The sequence below is a fragment of the Pan troglodytes genome, chromosome 18 (assembly GCF_028858775.2).
Source record: "Pan troglodytes isolate AG18354 chromosome 18, NHGRI_mPanTro3-v2.0_pri, whole genome shotgun sequence".
Classification (NCBI taxonomy): domain Eukaryota; kingdom Metazoa; phylum Chordata; class Mammalia; order Primates; family Hominidae; genus Pan; species Pan troglodytes.
Genome location: NC_072416.2, coordinates 10,223,327 through 10,241,763, shown reverse-complemented (window position 1 = coordinate 10,241,763; position 18,437 = coordinate 10,223,327). Strand labels below are relative to the sequence as shown.

Here is an 18,437-nt window from a genome sequence, read left to right as displayed (position 1 = left end):
TGTTTTTTCTGACCCGCCTCATGGTCGGAATTCTAACTCAGGGAAGCAGCAATTTGCAGTTTTAAAAAAGATGATGAATATTTTTACCTCTGCCTTAAAAAGGAGAACAAAACAAGCACATTCTGAGCTTGGCTTGCTGGGCATAGGGCTGGGTGTGATGCTGATGTGTAACCGCTTAAAAAATCAAGACTGCAAGAAGGGGTACAGAGAAGGGGAGTCAGAGACACACCTTCCCAGAGTTTACCTTTAATGCTACTGAAGAAAAGAGATTGGTGGCCTGTGCCCTGTCATGAGCAGGTATAATCAGTAGGGCAGATAACGGGGACCTTAAGAGGATTGCCAGACCAACGTGACTTGCTTACTTTAAAATATTTTTGCAAATCATACATTCTGATCCTCTTGTATCCTAGTTATTGTTCTTTTTTCATCTTTTGTATTTTTAGGTGATATCTTCCTTTTTTGCATTCATGCAAATATACCATTTTATATGTTAAAGACTTAAATAAAGCACCCTGGATGGATGAAGGTACTGATTTTTCATCTTAGATGAAAACTCCAGTCCTCTAGTTTCTGGTGCAGACAATTCATATTTAGAAGAGGGGAGCTGTTGATGAGCATCTGAAGATTCATTTTCCGATGGGACTATGAACCCTCTCATCTCACTTTTACTCCAGTGACCTCTGCACATGCAACTTCTCCTGCCTGAAAGACATCATCCCTCTTTCCCCTCCCTGGGAAATTCTTACGCAACTCTCACTCTCAGCTTAAATGTTCCTTCTTTCCAGAAGCCTTCTCACAATATCAGCCTGCCTGTCTGGACTCTCAGTGGCCTCTCCCATCACCACAGAACAGCACAGGCTGCTGCAGTCACTCATCTTCCTAGTCCATCTCTCCTGCTACTCAGGAAAGCCCAGGAGGACAGGAAGTACTTCTGTCTTACTCATGGTTGGCTCTCATGAAATGCAGCAAATACTTACTGATATCTACTGAATCAAAGATCAAAGTGTAGTTGTTTTTTCTTTCTTTTTTTTTTTTTTCTTAGAGACAGAACTTCCCTCTTCTTGCCCAGGCTGGAGTGCAATGTCTTGATCTCAGCTCACTGCAACCTCCACCCCCCGGGTTCAAGTGATTCTCCTGCCTCAGCCCCCCGAGTAGCTGGGATTACAGGCATGCACCACCACACCCTGCAAATTTTGTATTTTTAGTCAAGACAAGGTTTCTCCATGTTGGTCAGGCTGGTCTCGAACTCCCGACCTCAGGTGATCCGCCTGCCTCGGCCTCCCAAAGTGCTGGGATTACAAGAGTGAGCCACCGCACCCGGCCAGATATCTTAAGTATATACTTAGGGAGTAGCTATATCTGTATACAGCCCTTAAATAGACCATATCAGAGGTAAACGAGATGGTTGGGTAAATCTCGTAAAAAGGAAAAATAAATTACAGGATCATTCGCCCCTAAATGCTTACGAATTCTCATTTTCTCTCTGACATCTCTTTAAAATGTGGATTTTCTGCATTCTTGCTATTCATCCATACATTAAATACTTGAGTTATACATTTCCAAAATAATATAGATACTACCTGGAATATAGATACTGGATCTATATTCCAAAGTAATATAGATACTTGTTCTGAGATAAGGACTCACTCTGTCACCCAAGGTGGAATGCAGTGGTGCAGTCATAGCTCAGTAAAGCCTTGACCTCCTGGGATCAAGCAATCCTCCTGCCTCAGCCTCCCAAGTAGCTTGGACTAGAGGTGTATATCACCATGCCCAGCTAATTTTAAATTATTATTTTATGGAGATGGGGTCTCACTGTTGTCCAGGCTGGTCTTGAACTCCTGGCTTCATACAATTCTCCCACCTCAGCTTCCTAAAGGGCTGGAATGTTAGGTATGAGACGCTGCGTCCATCCCTTAAGTACATATGGGTTTATATGTCCGCATACACACACACACACACACACACACACACCCAGCCCACACAGCCTTCAGCATTGAGTGGCCTGCCTGAAGAACTGCTCTAGAGAACGAAAGGCAAGAAGGTGAGTTCCTGGCTCGTAAGGGCCCACTCATTTCCTGGCTGTCTGTCCAGCACCAAACGATGAAAATGAGGCCATAGCAACAGTTCAGGTTTCTGAACCATTAAAATGGAAATGCTCCTCTAAATAAGGCCCTTTCCCATAAAGGATAATGTCAACTATGAAAAATATCCCTGTGTGAGCTGCTGCCCCCATTTAGCAGTCCCAACTGGACTGTCTCAGTGCCATTCCAGCAGTACCTAAACAGTCAGCTCCAACACCTGCAAGACAAGCTCTTTCAGAGGGCGCATACCCACCGAGAGAGGCTATTTTGGATGTTTCCTAAACCAAAAGAATAAAGACCAAAAAAAGGCAGCTTCACAAAGTCAGGCTCTGGATGCAGCAAACTTAAATGGTCTTTCTCCTGAAGCCCCCAGAGACAGGCTAATCATGGGAATGACGGAAGATGTCTTAAAAACAGTATTACCATTGTACTTTCAAAATGGCAAATGATATTATTCTAATGTTCCAAAACAGCTCTCAGAAGGAATTAAATAGCTTTCTTCATTGTAACTGGCAAAAGTTACAAAACAAAATATAAATTAAACATATTAAAAAACAACAACAACAACACATCTTTGAAGGCAGTGCTGCTATAGACAGACCTAGGGTCAGAACCAAGTTGGTCAACATTCGGGTCATCTACAATTTCGCCAAGAATACAGAAGGCTCGAGTGAACAGAATTAGGCTGGGCACATTTTTCTCTCAATGCACTTTGCTTTGCAGGTATAGAAATAGTCCCCGTAATAATTTTCCTACAAGAAGCAGGAAGAGAGTTAAGTTCGAGAATGATTGTAAAATATCTGGAGCTATGGAAAAATGACAAGGTCCCTGAAGGAGTATTATCACAAAGTGTAACGGATTCTGTTTTGCTTTTGTTTTCGCTCATCTGACAGATTACAACATCACTTTGGCCATGGAGGAGAAAATACTGGGGTTTTCTTTCCTTGATATGACCAACATCGTCCTAGTTAATTAGTACTAAATTTACTTAGGAGGGAGGAAGGCTGTCCAAGGAATAAAGAAAAAAAAATCAAAGGTTTGTTTTATGGGGGAAAGATGGTTATATATATCCAAAAGAGCTGGCACTGTGGCCTGTGACACTTCAAATAAAACCAGTACCGCTTACTGACCCTCCGTGATACTGACTTGCCTCAAATTGCCTGTGTAAGGAGAGTCAATGGGCTGAAATCAGTATCTCTCAACATTTGCATTCATAGTCTGAGGATGCAAGGAGAAGGGAACTTAAAATTCCTAATAGCCTGGGGAGTGGCAGCCAGGAGACCAGGCAGAGCTATTGAAAGCATTCACTTTCTGGTTACCAAGATCCACATCTTTGTTCTCCATCATTCTCCCTGTTAACCCCCTGTGTCTGCTTATAGGCCTCATGTGTTGTTTTCCTCAATGGAGCTAAAACACAGGTTGCTGAGCCCTAACTTGGGAGTTTTGAATTCAACAGGTCAGGGCTGGAGCCTGAGAACTTGCATTTGTAATCAGTTCCTAGGTGATGCTGATATTCCTGGTCTGGGACCACCCTTGGTTAGCCACTGATAGAGAGGAGGTTTTAGAAATGTTTCTGTTTTTTTCTTCTCCCAACATATTTCTTTTGTTTATTTGTTTATTTTTGAGGTAGGATATTGCTCTGTTCACCGAGGCTGTGGTGCAGTGGTGCAATCTCAGCTCACTGCAACCACCACCTCCTGGGTGCAAGCGATTCTCCTGCCTCAGCCTCCCGAGTAGCTGGAATTACAGGCACATGCCACCACACCCAGCTAATTTTTGTATTTTTAGTAAAGATGAGGTTTCACCATGTTGCCCAGGGTTGGTCTTGAGCTCCTGACCTCAGGTGATCCACCCACCTCAAAGTGCTGGGATTACAGGCGTGAGCCACTGCACCCAGCCCATATTTCTGTTTTGAAACAGAACCTCTCCTGAACCCAAACCTCCCCATAGAGCCCCTGACTTTTATTAGCACTAGGGAATCTACTTAAAAATTGGTTTCCTTGAAAAAACAAACTCAAAGCAATGGCAAATTGCTAAATGTGGATCGGTAAACATACTAAAGAATAAAATTACATTCAAAAGGTTGGTGTATATGAGATTTTTCTCCCCTACAACCCAGGAAAATAACTGCACTTTATTAATACAGAATAATCACATATTTACCTGCTCATGAGACTATCAACTCACTTTTTAATATAAAGAACATAATTATCACTGAAAAACAAAAATGTAGCAACATCATTATTTTTTTAAGCATGGATAATTTTCCTCTGGAAACTTGATAGATATATATATAAAACAGCAATTTAAAATTATCCCCTTATACATTTTAAACTGAACCCGATGTCTTTCCCACCATTTTGAAAACGGAAGGTGGTCTCTAAAGGAATTCCCACTGAAGTGTATTTTCACAATGAGTTGATTAAGACAGTGCAGTTGTTTCCCCTTATTCATAACAAACATTTAAAAATAAACTAAACAATTCTAAAGTGAATTAAGTTGCTTACCTTTGAGCCTCGCTCATTAAAAATAATTTCAACATCTAAGATTTTACCAAATTGCTGCAAAGAAATAGAAATATCTTGTAAGCAAGAAGAGAAATGCAGTAGACATTACTATGTACAGCAGTAATTGTTTCCCACGTCCATTTTTTTATCTTCTAATATCAAGGATATACATTTTATGTTTTATGGTTAACGTGCTTGAAACAAGAGAAAATAAAACCACCCATATTTTCTCCTTATTATGGAATATACCGGCAGGGCTTGATACAAAATATTAATCAAGAGGTTAATTCTATTTTTCTTTTTTTCCTGTGTTCATGTCTGCTTTCCCAGGCACTGAGCAGCAAAGATTAAAAGTGGCTAGTATGTACATACAGTGATCCTTCTGGTCTATCCCACTAAACACTGGGAGAAACACCCTTGATGAAATCTGATTTTGATAATCAATGACCAGTGAGAATTTGACGTGACTGGTGTTGGCTCCTAGCTCACATAAAATCTAGGAGCAGCTCTATCATATGAGCAAGAAAGTACAAACACAAAAGCAAACTCCACTATCTAGGCACTATCATCATGATGGTATCAGCGGTTGTGATCAGTGCTTGGGCTGAAATTCTCTCAAGATAATTCTCCACATTGTTAAACAAATAGATTTTAGACAACTAGCATGAATAGGCTCTATAAAAAGTCCAGAAACAGAGACTCAGATTCTAAATAGAGACAAATAAAATGCAGACACTTGGTTAAATTTAAATTTCAGATTTTTCAGGATATGTCACACACAACATTTGGGACATACTTATACTTAATATTTGTGGTTTATTTGAACTTCAAATTCAACGACTGTGTCTTACATATTTTTTAAATTTGTGAAATCTGGAAGTCCCAGTGAGAAATGTACATCAAGCAATTCTTGATCACGTTTCAAAACAGGGAGTATGGGCTCTAGAACTAGGGGCATCGGATCATCTGAAATCCTTTCCCCCAACCTTGGAATTTTTTCAGTTTTCTGAGATCACATGAAGTACTGTGGCCATTTCTTGACTACAATAGCCTAACCTACATAAGTACGAGCAAGTGAGAGAGAGGGTAATGTAAAATCGTGTACTGTGGCCCAGGGAAAAATAAAATGGGAATTTTATCTCCATGCAGAATGAGAGCAAATGCTCTTTGAGTGATTAAAAATTAAACAGGGCAACATAAATATTTCCATCCTCTTTTTTTTGTTTTGTTTTGAGCTTTCCTATCATTCCATTCATTTCTACATTCTGGATTTTAATTGCATCCTTTATGACCCCCAGAGGTTTTGTATTCCATCTGTCCCTTGAGTGGAGAGCATTACGTGTGCTTCTGTGTAGCAGAGGACAGAGTGACCGGGGTGAGGGGTGGGGCAGGATAAAAAAGGAACAAACAAAAAGACCACACAAGAAGCAGGGGAGGTTTGCCTGACTATGTGTTTCAGTCATAGAGTACCCAGAGACACAGAGAGTCAATGTCAAGAGGGTCCTACTAACATTCAAGAAACAAATTATTTAGAACATACAAACAGCTATCCTCTGGAATGGACAAAGAAATCCACCCTCCCAGAAACAGTAGAAACAAATGTAAATGCCACTTGAATACAGACAGCCCAATCTTGAAATAAAAATAGTTCTGACTATGGGACAAAGTAACCAAAAGTTTGTCATTCTGTGCCATAGAAATGTGCCCGTTCCTCAGGATCCATAGACTATACAGCCGGGGGAATCACAGACGCACATATTTCAAGTTGTGAAACAAAGAACTACCAGCACTTCTGTTCAGAGAAGCAAAGGATTGGAAGAAACCAAAGAGAAAATACTCAGAAGAGAACATGGAAAGGGGTCACATTGCTTGCACGCACAATGGAAACGCCAACAAACATGCAGCTTACTCATCCTGCAATCTGTGGACTTAGATCTTTTGGTCAAGAGAATATTCCTTTACAGAGCATTTTCAGTGCCCTAGTTTTAGGCAGAGAAAAATCACTGGAAATAGAAGAAAACTTTCAGATTGGGGAAATGAAGGATTTGCCATTCAAACGTGAGCTGAATTTCATAGTAAAGAAACCTCCAGTTTTGTGAACTCCTCAAGCAGTAATTTTGATACCAACCACCCTTGAATATTCAGTCTACACAGACGCTATCATATTTATTTCAGGCATAAGAGCCTAGAAGCACATATATTTACAGAAAGAGAAGCTTGAAAAGGACTTCTTCCAAAACCACGATGCAACTGTCATCTATGGAACATTCTCTAGGCAGTCAACCCAAAAACATTTCCTTTAAAATAAGATCTGATTGAGACAGAACCAATCAAACAGCAATCTTGGCAGGTGTCATTCCCTAAATGAAACAATGACATCAGCTGCCCTGAAATGGTCTCAAAGTTTGCTTCTGTGGCAGTTGCTGTTAGGTTGACGGTTCTCAAAGCCGTTGAAACAAGCCCAAAGAAGAATGCTGATGTAAGCCCCATTTCCAAGACAGTTGTGTACTATATTTATAGTATCAACAGTTTAATTGGGAAGTTTGCTACTAATGATGTAAACACAGCTGGCACATTTTCAATTTAAATAGACACGACTCATTCGCAGACATAACTAGCATTTGTTTGCTCAACATCAATGTTCAGCTGCATTCAACAATGCCTCAAATCCACACAAAGTTTCTCAACAGCTGTATCAAGAGCAGGATCCAGGCCAGGCATGGTGGCTCATGCCTGTAATCCCAGCACTGTGGGAGGCTGAGGCGGGCAGATCACAAGGTGGGGAGTTCGGGACCAGGCTGGCCAACATGGTGAAACCCTGTCACTACTAAAAATATAAAAATTACCCAGTCATGGTGGTAGGAGCCTGTAATCCCAGTTACTTGGGATGCTGAGGCAGGAGAATCACTTGAACCTGGGAGGTGGAGGTTGCAGTGAACCAAGATTGTGCCATTGCACTCCAGCCTGGGTGACAGAGCGAGACTCCATCTTAAAAAAACAAAACAAAACAAGATCTAGAAGCTTACAGTCACACACACTTTGGCAAATACCTACCAAGCATTTTTAGATGTTCTCAGATCAAACAATATTTCTCTGAAAAACTGTGAGGGATGTTCAATGGATACAGCATAAAACGTAAAAGTAAAGGTTAGTTCAAAGATTGTGCATGAAGGCCAAAGAAAGGCATCATCCCAGTTTTTCTTAGTGTCAGCTTCCTGTTCAGAATGCAGAAGTAGAAGGTACCACGCCCTGTCTCCCCATAATGACTTCACTCATAACATCATGGTAGATGGAACTTTCCATTAACGTCGTAAGTACAGGCAAGCCCGTCTCGTGACTAAAAAGTGATCTTGAAATCTTCCTTTGCGTGTGCTGAAAGTCATGTGATCTGTTTTTTTGTGACAATAAAGAGAGGTTTCGTGGACCATTTTCCTGCCCAGAGGACCTATATTTTGTTTTGTTGTGGTTTTTTTTTTTTATTGTATTGTTGTAGAAACCGGGTCTCCCTATGTTGTGCAGGCTGGTCTAAAATTCTTGAACTCAAGCAATCCTCCCACCTCGGCCTCCCAAAGTGCTGGGATTACAGGTATAAGCCACCATCATGCCTGGCCAAGACGGTCTGTATTTTGACCCCTAAAGTAAGGCTGTGGAATCAACAAGGGTGTTGTGTAAATTTGAGAACTAGTCATTGAGCAACTGTTTCTGACAATTCCGTGAAGGCATCCAGAACATCCATCCATCTGTTGTAGCAGAAGTCTGGATATATCACAATCCACTTCTCTCACTTCAAACCCAGAATGTTTAAATTTTAAATATTAAGTTAAACATTCTATTTAGGGTGCAATATATCGCAATTAATTTGTTAGAAATCCATATATTTCTCTGTTGGGATCATCAAACATTTATCTGTAAAGAAAATGCATGCTCATGCATGATACCTAACGTGAAGACAAAGCTCAAGGAAAAAGTAGCCACATATAAAACTAACATCCCTTCCAATGAACCATTTAATATCAATGCCACTGCACAGAACAGATCCATTCACTTGAACCTCAACTGGTATTTTTAAAAGACGATGGCTTCTGCTTTGTATACTGTAGCCATATATCTTGCCCAAGGAATGTTCCATCTCAAATGAGAAAAAAAAAAAAAAAGATGAGCTAGAAGATTTAATGCCAAACATGGGAACAAATGCTTCCAATGAGTAGAAAGTAAAGAATATGAAGCACAAGGTGGAAAAGGTAATCAGGATTTCAATCTTCATGATGTGCTAAAGATACAAATTAAAAATAAAATGAGTCATCTGCAGTAACCATTAGGCATGTAACGGTTGCAGATGGCATGGTCGAATTATTAGTGGTTACAGACGTTGTAATGATCACTGCCACGTTTTAGGCAGTTTGAAGAAGGAGGTTGCTTTTTTGTCTTGTTTTGCTTTGGACTTTGAAATCCCATGCCTATATTTAACAAGAGACAAAGGGGGGAAAAAGCACAAAGATCTCTGTGACTGTTTTTCTTTGTAATTGTCCTCACTGTAACCCCTGTCAAAGTGGGAAGACAAAGACAGGATAGAGCACCAAAAGGAAAGAAGATGTCTCATGTCCAAATAACGTGAGAAGTACCGAATTGGAGTTAAACTGTAGTTTCTTGCAGTAACTATGACCCAAAAGAGGAAACCCTCCTAAATTCCCTAAGCTCCAGTGCAGGGAGCCAATGAGAATGTTTACAGATGCTTCACTATGTGATTCCTGCCACTAAATGTATCCTATAACAAGAACGGCTCCATGACCACCAGTGTTTGGCAGGAAAGAACAGATTTTTAGTGCATAAAACTGCATTTCTTTAGAATGGTGGTTGTAAACTAAGGAGGCTTGAAAGTCATTGCAAGGGGGTCTATGAATCTGTATGTTCCTGGCACTTTTATAGACAAAATTTACAGAAAAAAATAAATCTTGCATACTTTAAAAAAAATGGACACAGATGCTATTTGTGATGAACAAGGTTGAGTTTGTGCACTGAATGCATGGTGCGTTCTCTTAATTGACAGGTATTAAGTGTATCTATCATCTTGCCAAATTGACATCTTGTCAGTTGCTTGAAAATCTTGACTTGAAAGTGAAGTGGTGAATGCATGTAGTCCCAGCTAGTCAGGAAGCTGAGGCACAAGAATCACTTGAACCCAGGAGAAAGGTTGCAATGAGCCGAGATCATGCCACTTCACTCCAGTCTGGGTGACAGACTAAGACTTTGTCACAAAAAAGGGGGGGGGTGCCGGATGGGTGCAATGGCTCACATCTCATGCTGTAATCCCAGCACATTGGGAGGCCAAGGCGGGAGGGTTGCTTGAGGCCAGGAATTTGTGAGCAGCCTGGACAACAAAGTGAGACTCCATCTCTATTAAAAAAAAAAATACTTAAAAATTAGCCAAGCATGGTGGCTTGTGCCTGTAGTCCCAGCCACTTGGGAGGCTGAAGTGGGAGGATCCCTTGAGCCCAAGAATTTGCAGTGAGCCGTTATCACACCACTGCACTCTAGCCTGGGTAGCAGAGGGAGAACTTGTCTTTTTAAAAACAAGAGCCCCGAAACTAGTAGATTTGGATCAAGTTTTGATGACCGGTAGTACAATTTTTTGGCAAGATCTTGCTCCTTGCCGTCTACCCTACCTCTATAATACTAGAGAGACTCAGGATCCCTTCTCTGATTCCTGTGAATATTTTGAATACCTCTATGACTTAGCATTGTAGCCTGCAGTAACTTTCACGATAACTGAGTGACACCATGAAAGAGTGTCAGGGCGGTCATTAAGGGGATCAAATTGAAAGCCAACATCACAGTGACACTTGATGAGAAAAAAATAGACTGCATAGCACGATGTCTTCCTAACCTGACATGGCAAAGAGAATATAACTCCTCTTACCGCCCATCATTCAAACCTGGTTTACTGCCTCACACACACTTAACCTCGACTCTCACTTTGAATGCTCTGCACTTTTCAAAGTCATCTTTGACCTGAAAGTGCCCGAGGGTATCTCTGTTCTGCAGGAGTTGGAAGGCTCAACTCAAGGTTATTACCAAATGAGAGAGATAAAAGTGCAAGAGCTGACCTTTTCCTCTGAAATGTCAGCATTCAAAGCTGGGTATCTTCAATATTAGGATGCTCGTTCTGCTTTTGTGTCAGATGCATACTTGATAACCATCACGTGTGTATAAGAAGTAAAAGGTGCAAGCTAATCCCCAACACACAGTGCCTCTGAGTAGTGAACCAGAGCCTCCCATTTTATGTGGAGAACACCACCAACTTGGCTCGGAATGAGGCATTCAAGTTGGGCATCTTCTTGTTCCTTTTGTGATATTTGCATCCATTTATAAACTCTTAGAGGAAGAGTCTCTGAGAAGCCCACCATTGCTGTAAGTCAAATGTCAAGGATATAGTTATTTTCATTGAATCCACAGGCACCTGCTATCATTGCTGGGATGTCATGGGCAAATTGGCTACATTTGCAAACATGAATGATATCCAAGCCCTGTCATAGCTTTGTCCTTTGGTGTAACACAGGTCAAAGAAATGGCAAACTCATGTCTTCCCAAAGTGGATAGTGAAGATATCTTTGAGAAAAAAATAATCAGGGGCAAGATGACCTATAAAAAAAGCAATGCTATTATTTTCTCCTGGGTGAGTGGTGACTTGTGGCCTGCTCTGTGTTTCACCATGGTGCCTGGGCAAGGCTACACTTCATGGCATATAGCACAACAGTAAGTACCTCTGAATCCTTTTCACTGATTTCAGAAGAACGTAGACTTCAGGAATCAACATGGACTTAGAAACTGGTAGCTCATTTGGTGTCAGTGGTGGTGGTTTTGTTTTGTTTGCTAAAATCAGCTTTATGCAGAAGTAGTTGTTCTCTGCTGCTGCATCTGAAATCTAAATGCACAGTGCCTGGGAAAGACTAGGGAATGCAGGAATACACTATGAGTCACCCTCTGGATCATTTGACAACTGTAAAAGAAAGCAAAACCAAGAGGACTCGATGTGTATTTTTGCTGCAGTATGATGTCCTGGGCCATTGGATTTAGGACCATCAATAGGCTTCCTTCAACAGTGGCTCATCTAGGAATTTGTGTTCCATTTGGCCTACAAGTTAATTGTTAGAAGAAAACCACTTGGTAAAGTAGATACATGGTGAGCATATGTACAGAAATACATGCTAAAACCATAAAGAGATTCTAGCCACAATATACCTGCAGACTAGGCTCTAAATTGTTTCTCCCCATACAAACATCTAACCTTAGTATTGTAAATACCCCAAACTTACATGAGACAGGGAGGTCTCTGGAACCCCCAGAGCGGGCACTGCTGGGAAGAAAGGTGATACTTACACCAAACATTTGTCTGAGGTCCGGATCCCGGAACCTGAAGGGGATATTGGAGACATGCAGCCGCTTGGGCTGAGACTTGTTTTCCGTGTTTTCAGAAGGTTGTGTCTGGGGCTGGCCATCTGTCGGTGCTGCGTCATCTGTCTGCTAAAAGAACAAGAAGAAATCGAAGAGGTTCTGAGTGGACCACAGTGCTCTCTTCCGATGCTCTTTTGCTTGCCATGAGTGGCAGGAAAAGATCAGAACTAAGGAATCTGAGAAGGGAAGAAAATGCTGACGCATGCATGCATGCATTCATTCAACAAATGTTTTCTGAGCGTCCACTGAATGCTCATCATGAATCTGGGATTAGGCAGTGGGCAAAGCAGACAAAAATCCCTGCCCTCAGGGAGCATCATTCTCATGAGGGCAACACAGACAATAAATCCATAGATAGAGTGTTGGCAGACAGAGAAAAGCACTATAGGCTAGAAAAAGCAAAGGAAGGGGACTGGGAGCTGCTGGGGTTGGGAGGTGGGGAGCGAGAACCTCATCAAGAAGGGGGTAATAATCATTAAAGGCAGGAGAGTGTGTATTTCTTAACCGCCGCTGTTCAGAGTCTGAAGATATGCCTACATAATTGTTCAGGTAATTGTGCAGATAAAACATAATTAAATGTAAAAAATTTGAAAAGACTAGTTGGCATTCTGGAGTTCAAATAACCAGCTGACTGACTTATTCTTTTGAGGTTCTAATTGTACAAACTTTTGCTGCCCACTACAGTTGACCACGTGACAATTTACATTTAACTGAATTAAAATAAGATATTTAACTTTGTTAGCATTAGCTGCATTTCAAGTGCTCAAGAACCACATGTAGTTATTGCTTCCATACTGAATAATGCAAATACAGAACGTTTCCATCTCTGCAGAAAGTGCTGTTGTGCTCTGTTTGCCTAGACCATGGAACATCATTAGCATAACTCATTGTTTCACCTCCGCTGTCTTCCAAATAAGGCTGTATAACATGATGTTACATTGACACCCACATATTTGGCAGGAACGAGGGGAAAAGTCACAGTCACATTAGGTATCATTATAGCCACTGCCATACTCTCGGTTCTAGAGTTTTAACATTTCAGACATTTAGCATTTGATACTTTCTCTGCAATTAGCAAGTATTGCCTCTAGCTGGCAGTAAATGCCATCCACATCAGATACCGACTTTGAAACTATGATAGAAAGCTTACACAGAAGCCTATCAAATTCATGAGTGAGGAATCATCCTGACCTATTTATAAGCAATCTAGAAGTACATAATTGGGACAAAACTATCAATGTAGGCAGCCAGGTGTAAAATAATAACGACTGAGAGAAGACAATCTTACAAAGTGAAATACAAAACAAACACTCAGATAACATGGGCATAATTAGCAAGTTTCTCATCAGCCCTGGTATGTACTGGAAGGTTTCATTTGCATTTTCCTTCCTAACACACCCTGAATTGCATTTTGAAATAAAGACATCTTGTTAGCTGGCAAACCATTCTTCCAAGCTGCTCTGGTATCAAAAGACCTACCAGTTGATTCAGCTTTTAAGTGCAAAGTCATGTATTTAGACAATGTACTTAGTCATTTTGCCTATACTGTTGGATTGAATAGGAAGCAGTACAGTGGTCATTTTCTTAACTGGTAAATAAAGAATAATGAGTTCATACCTTTTGAGGCTTTGTGATTGAATAATGTGTGCTAACCTGGCCAAGTTCCTGGTATGTATTCAATAAATGGAAAGTGACGAACTGTTTAGAATGATGGTAAGTTTTTTAAATACCAAAAAGAGAAATAAACCTCCTTTGAGAAACACACAGGAAAGGTTTTCATTTGCTTATTTTTAAAGTGTTTACACATCTTTACTGAGCAACTGCTTTGTGTTGGACACATAAATCAGCCCTCCTTGTCACATGCAATTCCAACTTTAGTGCATGACACCAAGAGAGAAAGACAATCATAAATAGAATCATTTTGTCATTGTCTTTTGTTGTTGTTTTCTTGGAGTTGGGTCTTGCTCTCTCACTCAGGCTGGAGTGCCATGGCACAATCACGGCTCAGTGAAGCCTTGAAATCCTGGGCTCAATCTTACCACATCAGCCTTCCAAGTAGCTAGGATTACAGGCACGAGCCATTACACCCAGCTAATTTTTATTTGCAGAGACTGGGTCACACTATGTTGCCCAGGCTAGTCTTGAACCTCTGGCCTCAAGTGATCCTCCTGCCTCTGCCTCTGCCTCCCAAAGCACTGGGACTACAGGCATGAGCCACCATCCCCAGCCGATACAGACTGGTAAATGTTAGGATAAGAAGCAATCACAAAGGGCTGAGTAACCTTAAATCAAGGTCATATGACACTGCTGGAGGTTCAGCAAGGCTTGCCAGTTCTGGAGGTTAAACGTTAAGTGGGAGATGTCTAAGAGAAGAGGTGAAAAGGATTGAGGCTATTCCAAGAGAGGGCAGTGCATGTGCAGATATGCAGAGATGTGAAATGATGTCTTGGATTCAGGAGAGTATGTGTGGACTCCAGCACCACTGGTCAGATGAGGCATGTATGAAGGGAAGGCAGGAGGACAGGTTTCAAAGATAGTCAAGGGGCTAGATCAAAGGACACTGTGCAAAGCAAGAGTCTGAGCTTCATCCTAAGAGCAATAAGGAGCCACCTAAGGATCACAGCAGGACTGTGGTATGACCAGCTTGTAACACAAATGATAAATGTCTGTTTAATAGTTGGCTCACTCACTGACCGAATGAATTATTAGTACATGAATAAACAAATGCATGAAGAAGTGTACAATCAATGTCGCCACCTTCATGTGATAGTCGAAGAGCAACACTGTAACACTGAAACCCAAACAGAGCAGAATTTGCGTTTTCTCTGCTGAGAATACGAGGTTTGGTGCCATGTCCATGACACAGAAATGAGCTCGAATCCTGCAACTGTCACTTTTCAGAAGTTAAGGGGTTTTAGTACTCTACACCCAGACTCGGAGTTTACAGATGCTGTAGCTGAAACCCTAAGCTTCCAGTCCATTCTTTTCCATCCTGTTAGAGGTTCCTGTTTCAATGCAAAAACAAAATGAGCTCCTTCTTATCCTGAGAAGGAAACATAGATTTGGATTTGTGTATAACTGCTGGATGTTTCAGTTTAATGAACCTAATTAGGAATTACAGAGATTATGATTAAACATATTAAATGATTAATAGCATTATACCGCTCATGTGAAAATTAAAATTAATCATCTCTAGTCAAACAGCACTTTGGAGAAATCTTTGCATTGTTTCTTTTGATAAAAACATACAGTGCTCAATTAATCATTTTGTAGTGTATGCTTATATACAAATGCCTATAAGCTGTTACGGAGAAATACCTGTGTATTAAAAAGAATCCTTAAAGCATGCAAAATAAAAAAGTAAGCCAAAAGTGTTTCAGGTCATTGTGGGTGTATGGAAAGGGAAAAAGAAGAGTGTTAGGAAGTAGAGGTTGAGGAGTGAAGAAAACAACAGAAAAAGGAAATCTCTTTCAGCCTGCATGCCTTTTATATGGTGGGATGCAGCACAATGAACCAGGGTTTTGGAATCACACAGACCATCCCTGTTATTTGCTAATCTTAGGCAGGTCACTTTTCTTCTCTGACCCTCACTTTACTTTTCCATCAAAGGACATTAATGGGGTAATGGGGCTAGGTGCAGTGGTTCATGCCTGTAATCCCAGCACTCTGGCAGGCTAAGGTGGCAGGATCATCTGATACCAGCCTGCAGCACAGTGAGACCCTGTCTCCACTAAATAAATTAAAAAAAAAAAAAAAGCTGATCATGGCCATGTGCCTGTCATCCCAGCTACTTGGGAGACCGAGGTGGGAGATGGCTGGAGCCCTGGAGATCAAGGCTGCAGTGAGGGAAGATCATGCCACTGCGCTCCAGCCTGGGCAATGGAGCAAGACTCTGCCTCTAAAACAAAAACAAAAAGGACACTAATGGTACTAAGCTCACAGGATAGTGGGAAAGATGAAATGCAGCGGGAGATGACAGAGCAGCTACCGCAGAGCCTAACGCATGTTGGGGTTAGTGATCATCACCAACCCCTCCACTGAGTGTGATCTCTTTTCTTTCCCTTTTTTCTGGGACCTTCCAGGGAAAACATATTTAGGACCAGCCTGCGTTTTATGTCTCTATATTCGTTTCCTGAAAGAGGACCATAAAGCTGGTGGCTTAAAGCCACTGGACTTCATTCTCCTGTAGTTGTAGAGGACAGAAATCTAAAATCAAGGTGCCAGGAGGGCCACACTCCCTCTAGAGGCTCTAGGGAGGAATCATGCCTTGCCTCATTTAGCTTTTGTTGGCTGCAGGCGTTCCTTGGCTTAGGTCCGCATCCTTCCATCCTCTGCTTCAATCTCCACAGTCCCTACTTCCCTCTGCGTGGCTGAAACTCCAATTTCCCTCTTCCTTTTTCTTCTTAAAACGATACTAGGGTCGGGGGTGGTGGCTTACACCTATAATCCCAGCACTTTGGGAGGCTGAGGGGGGGCAGATCATGAGGTAAGGAGTTCAAGACCAGCCTGACCAACATGGTGAAACCCCGTCTCTACTAAAAGTACAAAAATTAGCCAGGTGGGGTAGCGCGCACCTGTAATCCCAGCTACTCGGGAGGCTGAGGCAGGAGAATCGCTTGAATCCAGGAGGCAGAGGTTACAATGAGCCGAGATCGGGCCACTGCACTCCAGCCTGGGTGACAGAGTGAGACTCCATCTCAAAAAAAGGATAATTAATTGTTGAGCCCATCCTAAATCCAGGAGGATTTTGTGTTGATCCTTGGTTACATCTGCAAAGACCTCCACCCCCACCCCCCCAAAATAAGATCACATTTATGGAAGTTAAGACAAGGACATATTTTTTGGAGGTCACCATTCCCTCTACTACATCTCTCCACCAAACATATAAAGCAAAGGTGTATGCAGTACAAACAAGCAGCTGTTATCCAGGAGGCAATGCATCCTCCACCACTTCAGGCAGCACGAAGTTCTCAAGATGAGTGGCCTCAAAGCAGGTCTAGGAGAAGGAGGAATGAATGTTCCTGCCAGGCTGTCATCTGTCAATAGGAGTTGTGACGGTTAACAATGAGTGTCAACTTGATTGGATTGAAGGATGCAAAGTATTGGTCCTGGGTGTGTCTGTGAGGGTGCTGCCAAAGGAGATAAACATTCAAGTCAGTGGACTGGCCAACCCACCCTCAATCTGGGTGGGCACCATCTGATCACCTGCCAACACGCCTAGGATAAAAGTAGGCAAAGGAACATGGAAAGACTAGACTGGCTGAGTCTTCCAGCCTACAACTCTCCCCCATGCTGGATGCTTCCTGCCCTCGAACATGGGACTCCAAGTTCTTCAGCTTTTGGACTCTTGGACCTTCGACCACAGACTGAAGTCTCTACTGTTGGCTTCCCTACTTTTGAGGTTTTGGGACCCAGCCTGACTTCCTTGCTCCTCAGCTTACAGAGGGCCTACTGTGGGACTTCACCTTGTGATCGTGGGAGTCAATACTCCTTAATAAATTCCCCTTTACATAAACATCTATTTTATTAGTTCTTTCCCTCTAGAGAACCCTGATACAGGTGTCACTTCAATGAGACTCCCCAAAGAGAAGACTTAAGTCTTCCTCTCTCCAGCCCACTCTCCCCAGTGGCCTTCGATCATGGCCCTGGATGCAATGACGCCTGGCTGGAAAGCCTTTCATCAGCCTCTTGAAAGGCCATCAACACTCAAGGACAGACATGGTGCCTGTATGTTCCCAGTACCTACTACTGTGCCTCATTCAACTTGAGAAGTCATTATAGCATCCCTGAGAAGCTTGCTGAACGTTATGGCAAAAGCATAGTGTGTAATTCCTACGGAAAAGAAAATGTGAAAAAGCTAGGAAACTTGCTAATAGGACAAACCATCTAGAATGCACATTCCTGAAGGGCAGTGGCTACGGAATTCATAGTTATAGTTCCTAAAGCTGTAGCACATCAAAGCTTAGTGGGAAGTAATCTCTGAGAGAACTCCTGATTTATTTGACCTTTTTTTTTTTTGAGACAGAGTCTTGCTCTGTTGCCCAGGCTGGAGTCTAGTGGCACAATCTTACCTCACTGCAACCTCTGCCTCCCGGGTTCAAGCAATTTTCCTGCCTCAACCTCCCGGGTAGCTGGGATTTACAGGTGTGTGCCACTGTGCCTGGCTCGTTTTTGTATTTTTACTAGAGACGGGTTTCACATTGTCGGCCAGGCTGGTCTCAAACTCCTAACCTCAAGTGATCGGCCTGCCTTGGCCTCCCAAAGTGCTGGGATTACAGGCGTGAGCCACTGTGCCTGGCCATAAAAGTTATGTTTGGCTCTAAAGTGAGACCTACCTGAGTGGACATTACCATATTTGGGAGATCAGAAGGTAGGACATAGCCATGCAGTAAAT

General features: G+C 42.0%; 1 protein-coding gene across 45 annotated transcripts in view; it reads right to left on the bottom strand.

Moving 5' to 3' along the window:
• RBFOX1 (RNA binding fox-1 homolog 1) overlaps positions 1–18,437 on the bottom strand; it is a 2,477,231-nt gene that overhangs the window by 121,020 nt on the left and 2,337,774 nt on the right. For all 45 annotated transcript variants that reach the window (XM_054668820.1, XM_054668821.1, XM_054668819.2 and 42 more), the window contains 2 exons: positions 11,969–12,112; positions 4,592–4,645 (listed from right to left, as the gene is read on the bottom strand). In XM_054668820.1, the coding sequence (XP_054524795.1) occupies positions 4,592–4,645; positions 11,969–12,112 (198 nt within the window). The remainder of the gene's footprint in view (positions 1–4,591; positions 4,646–11,968; positions 12,113–18,437) is intronic.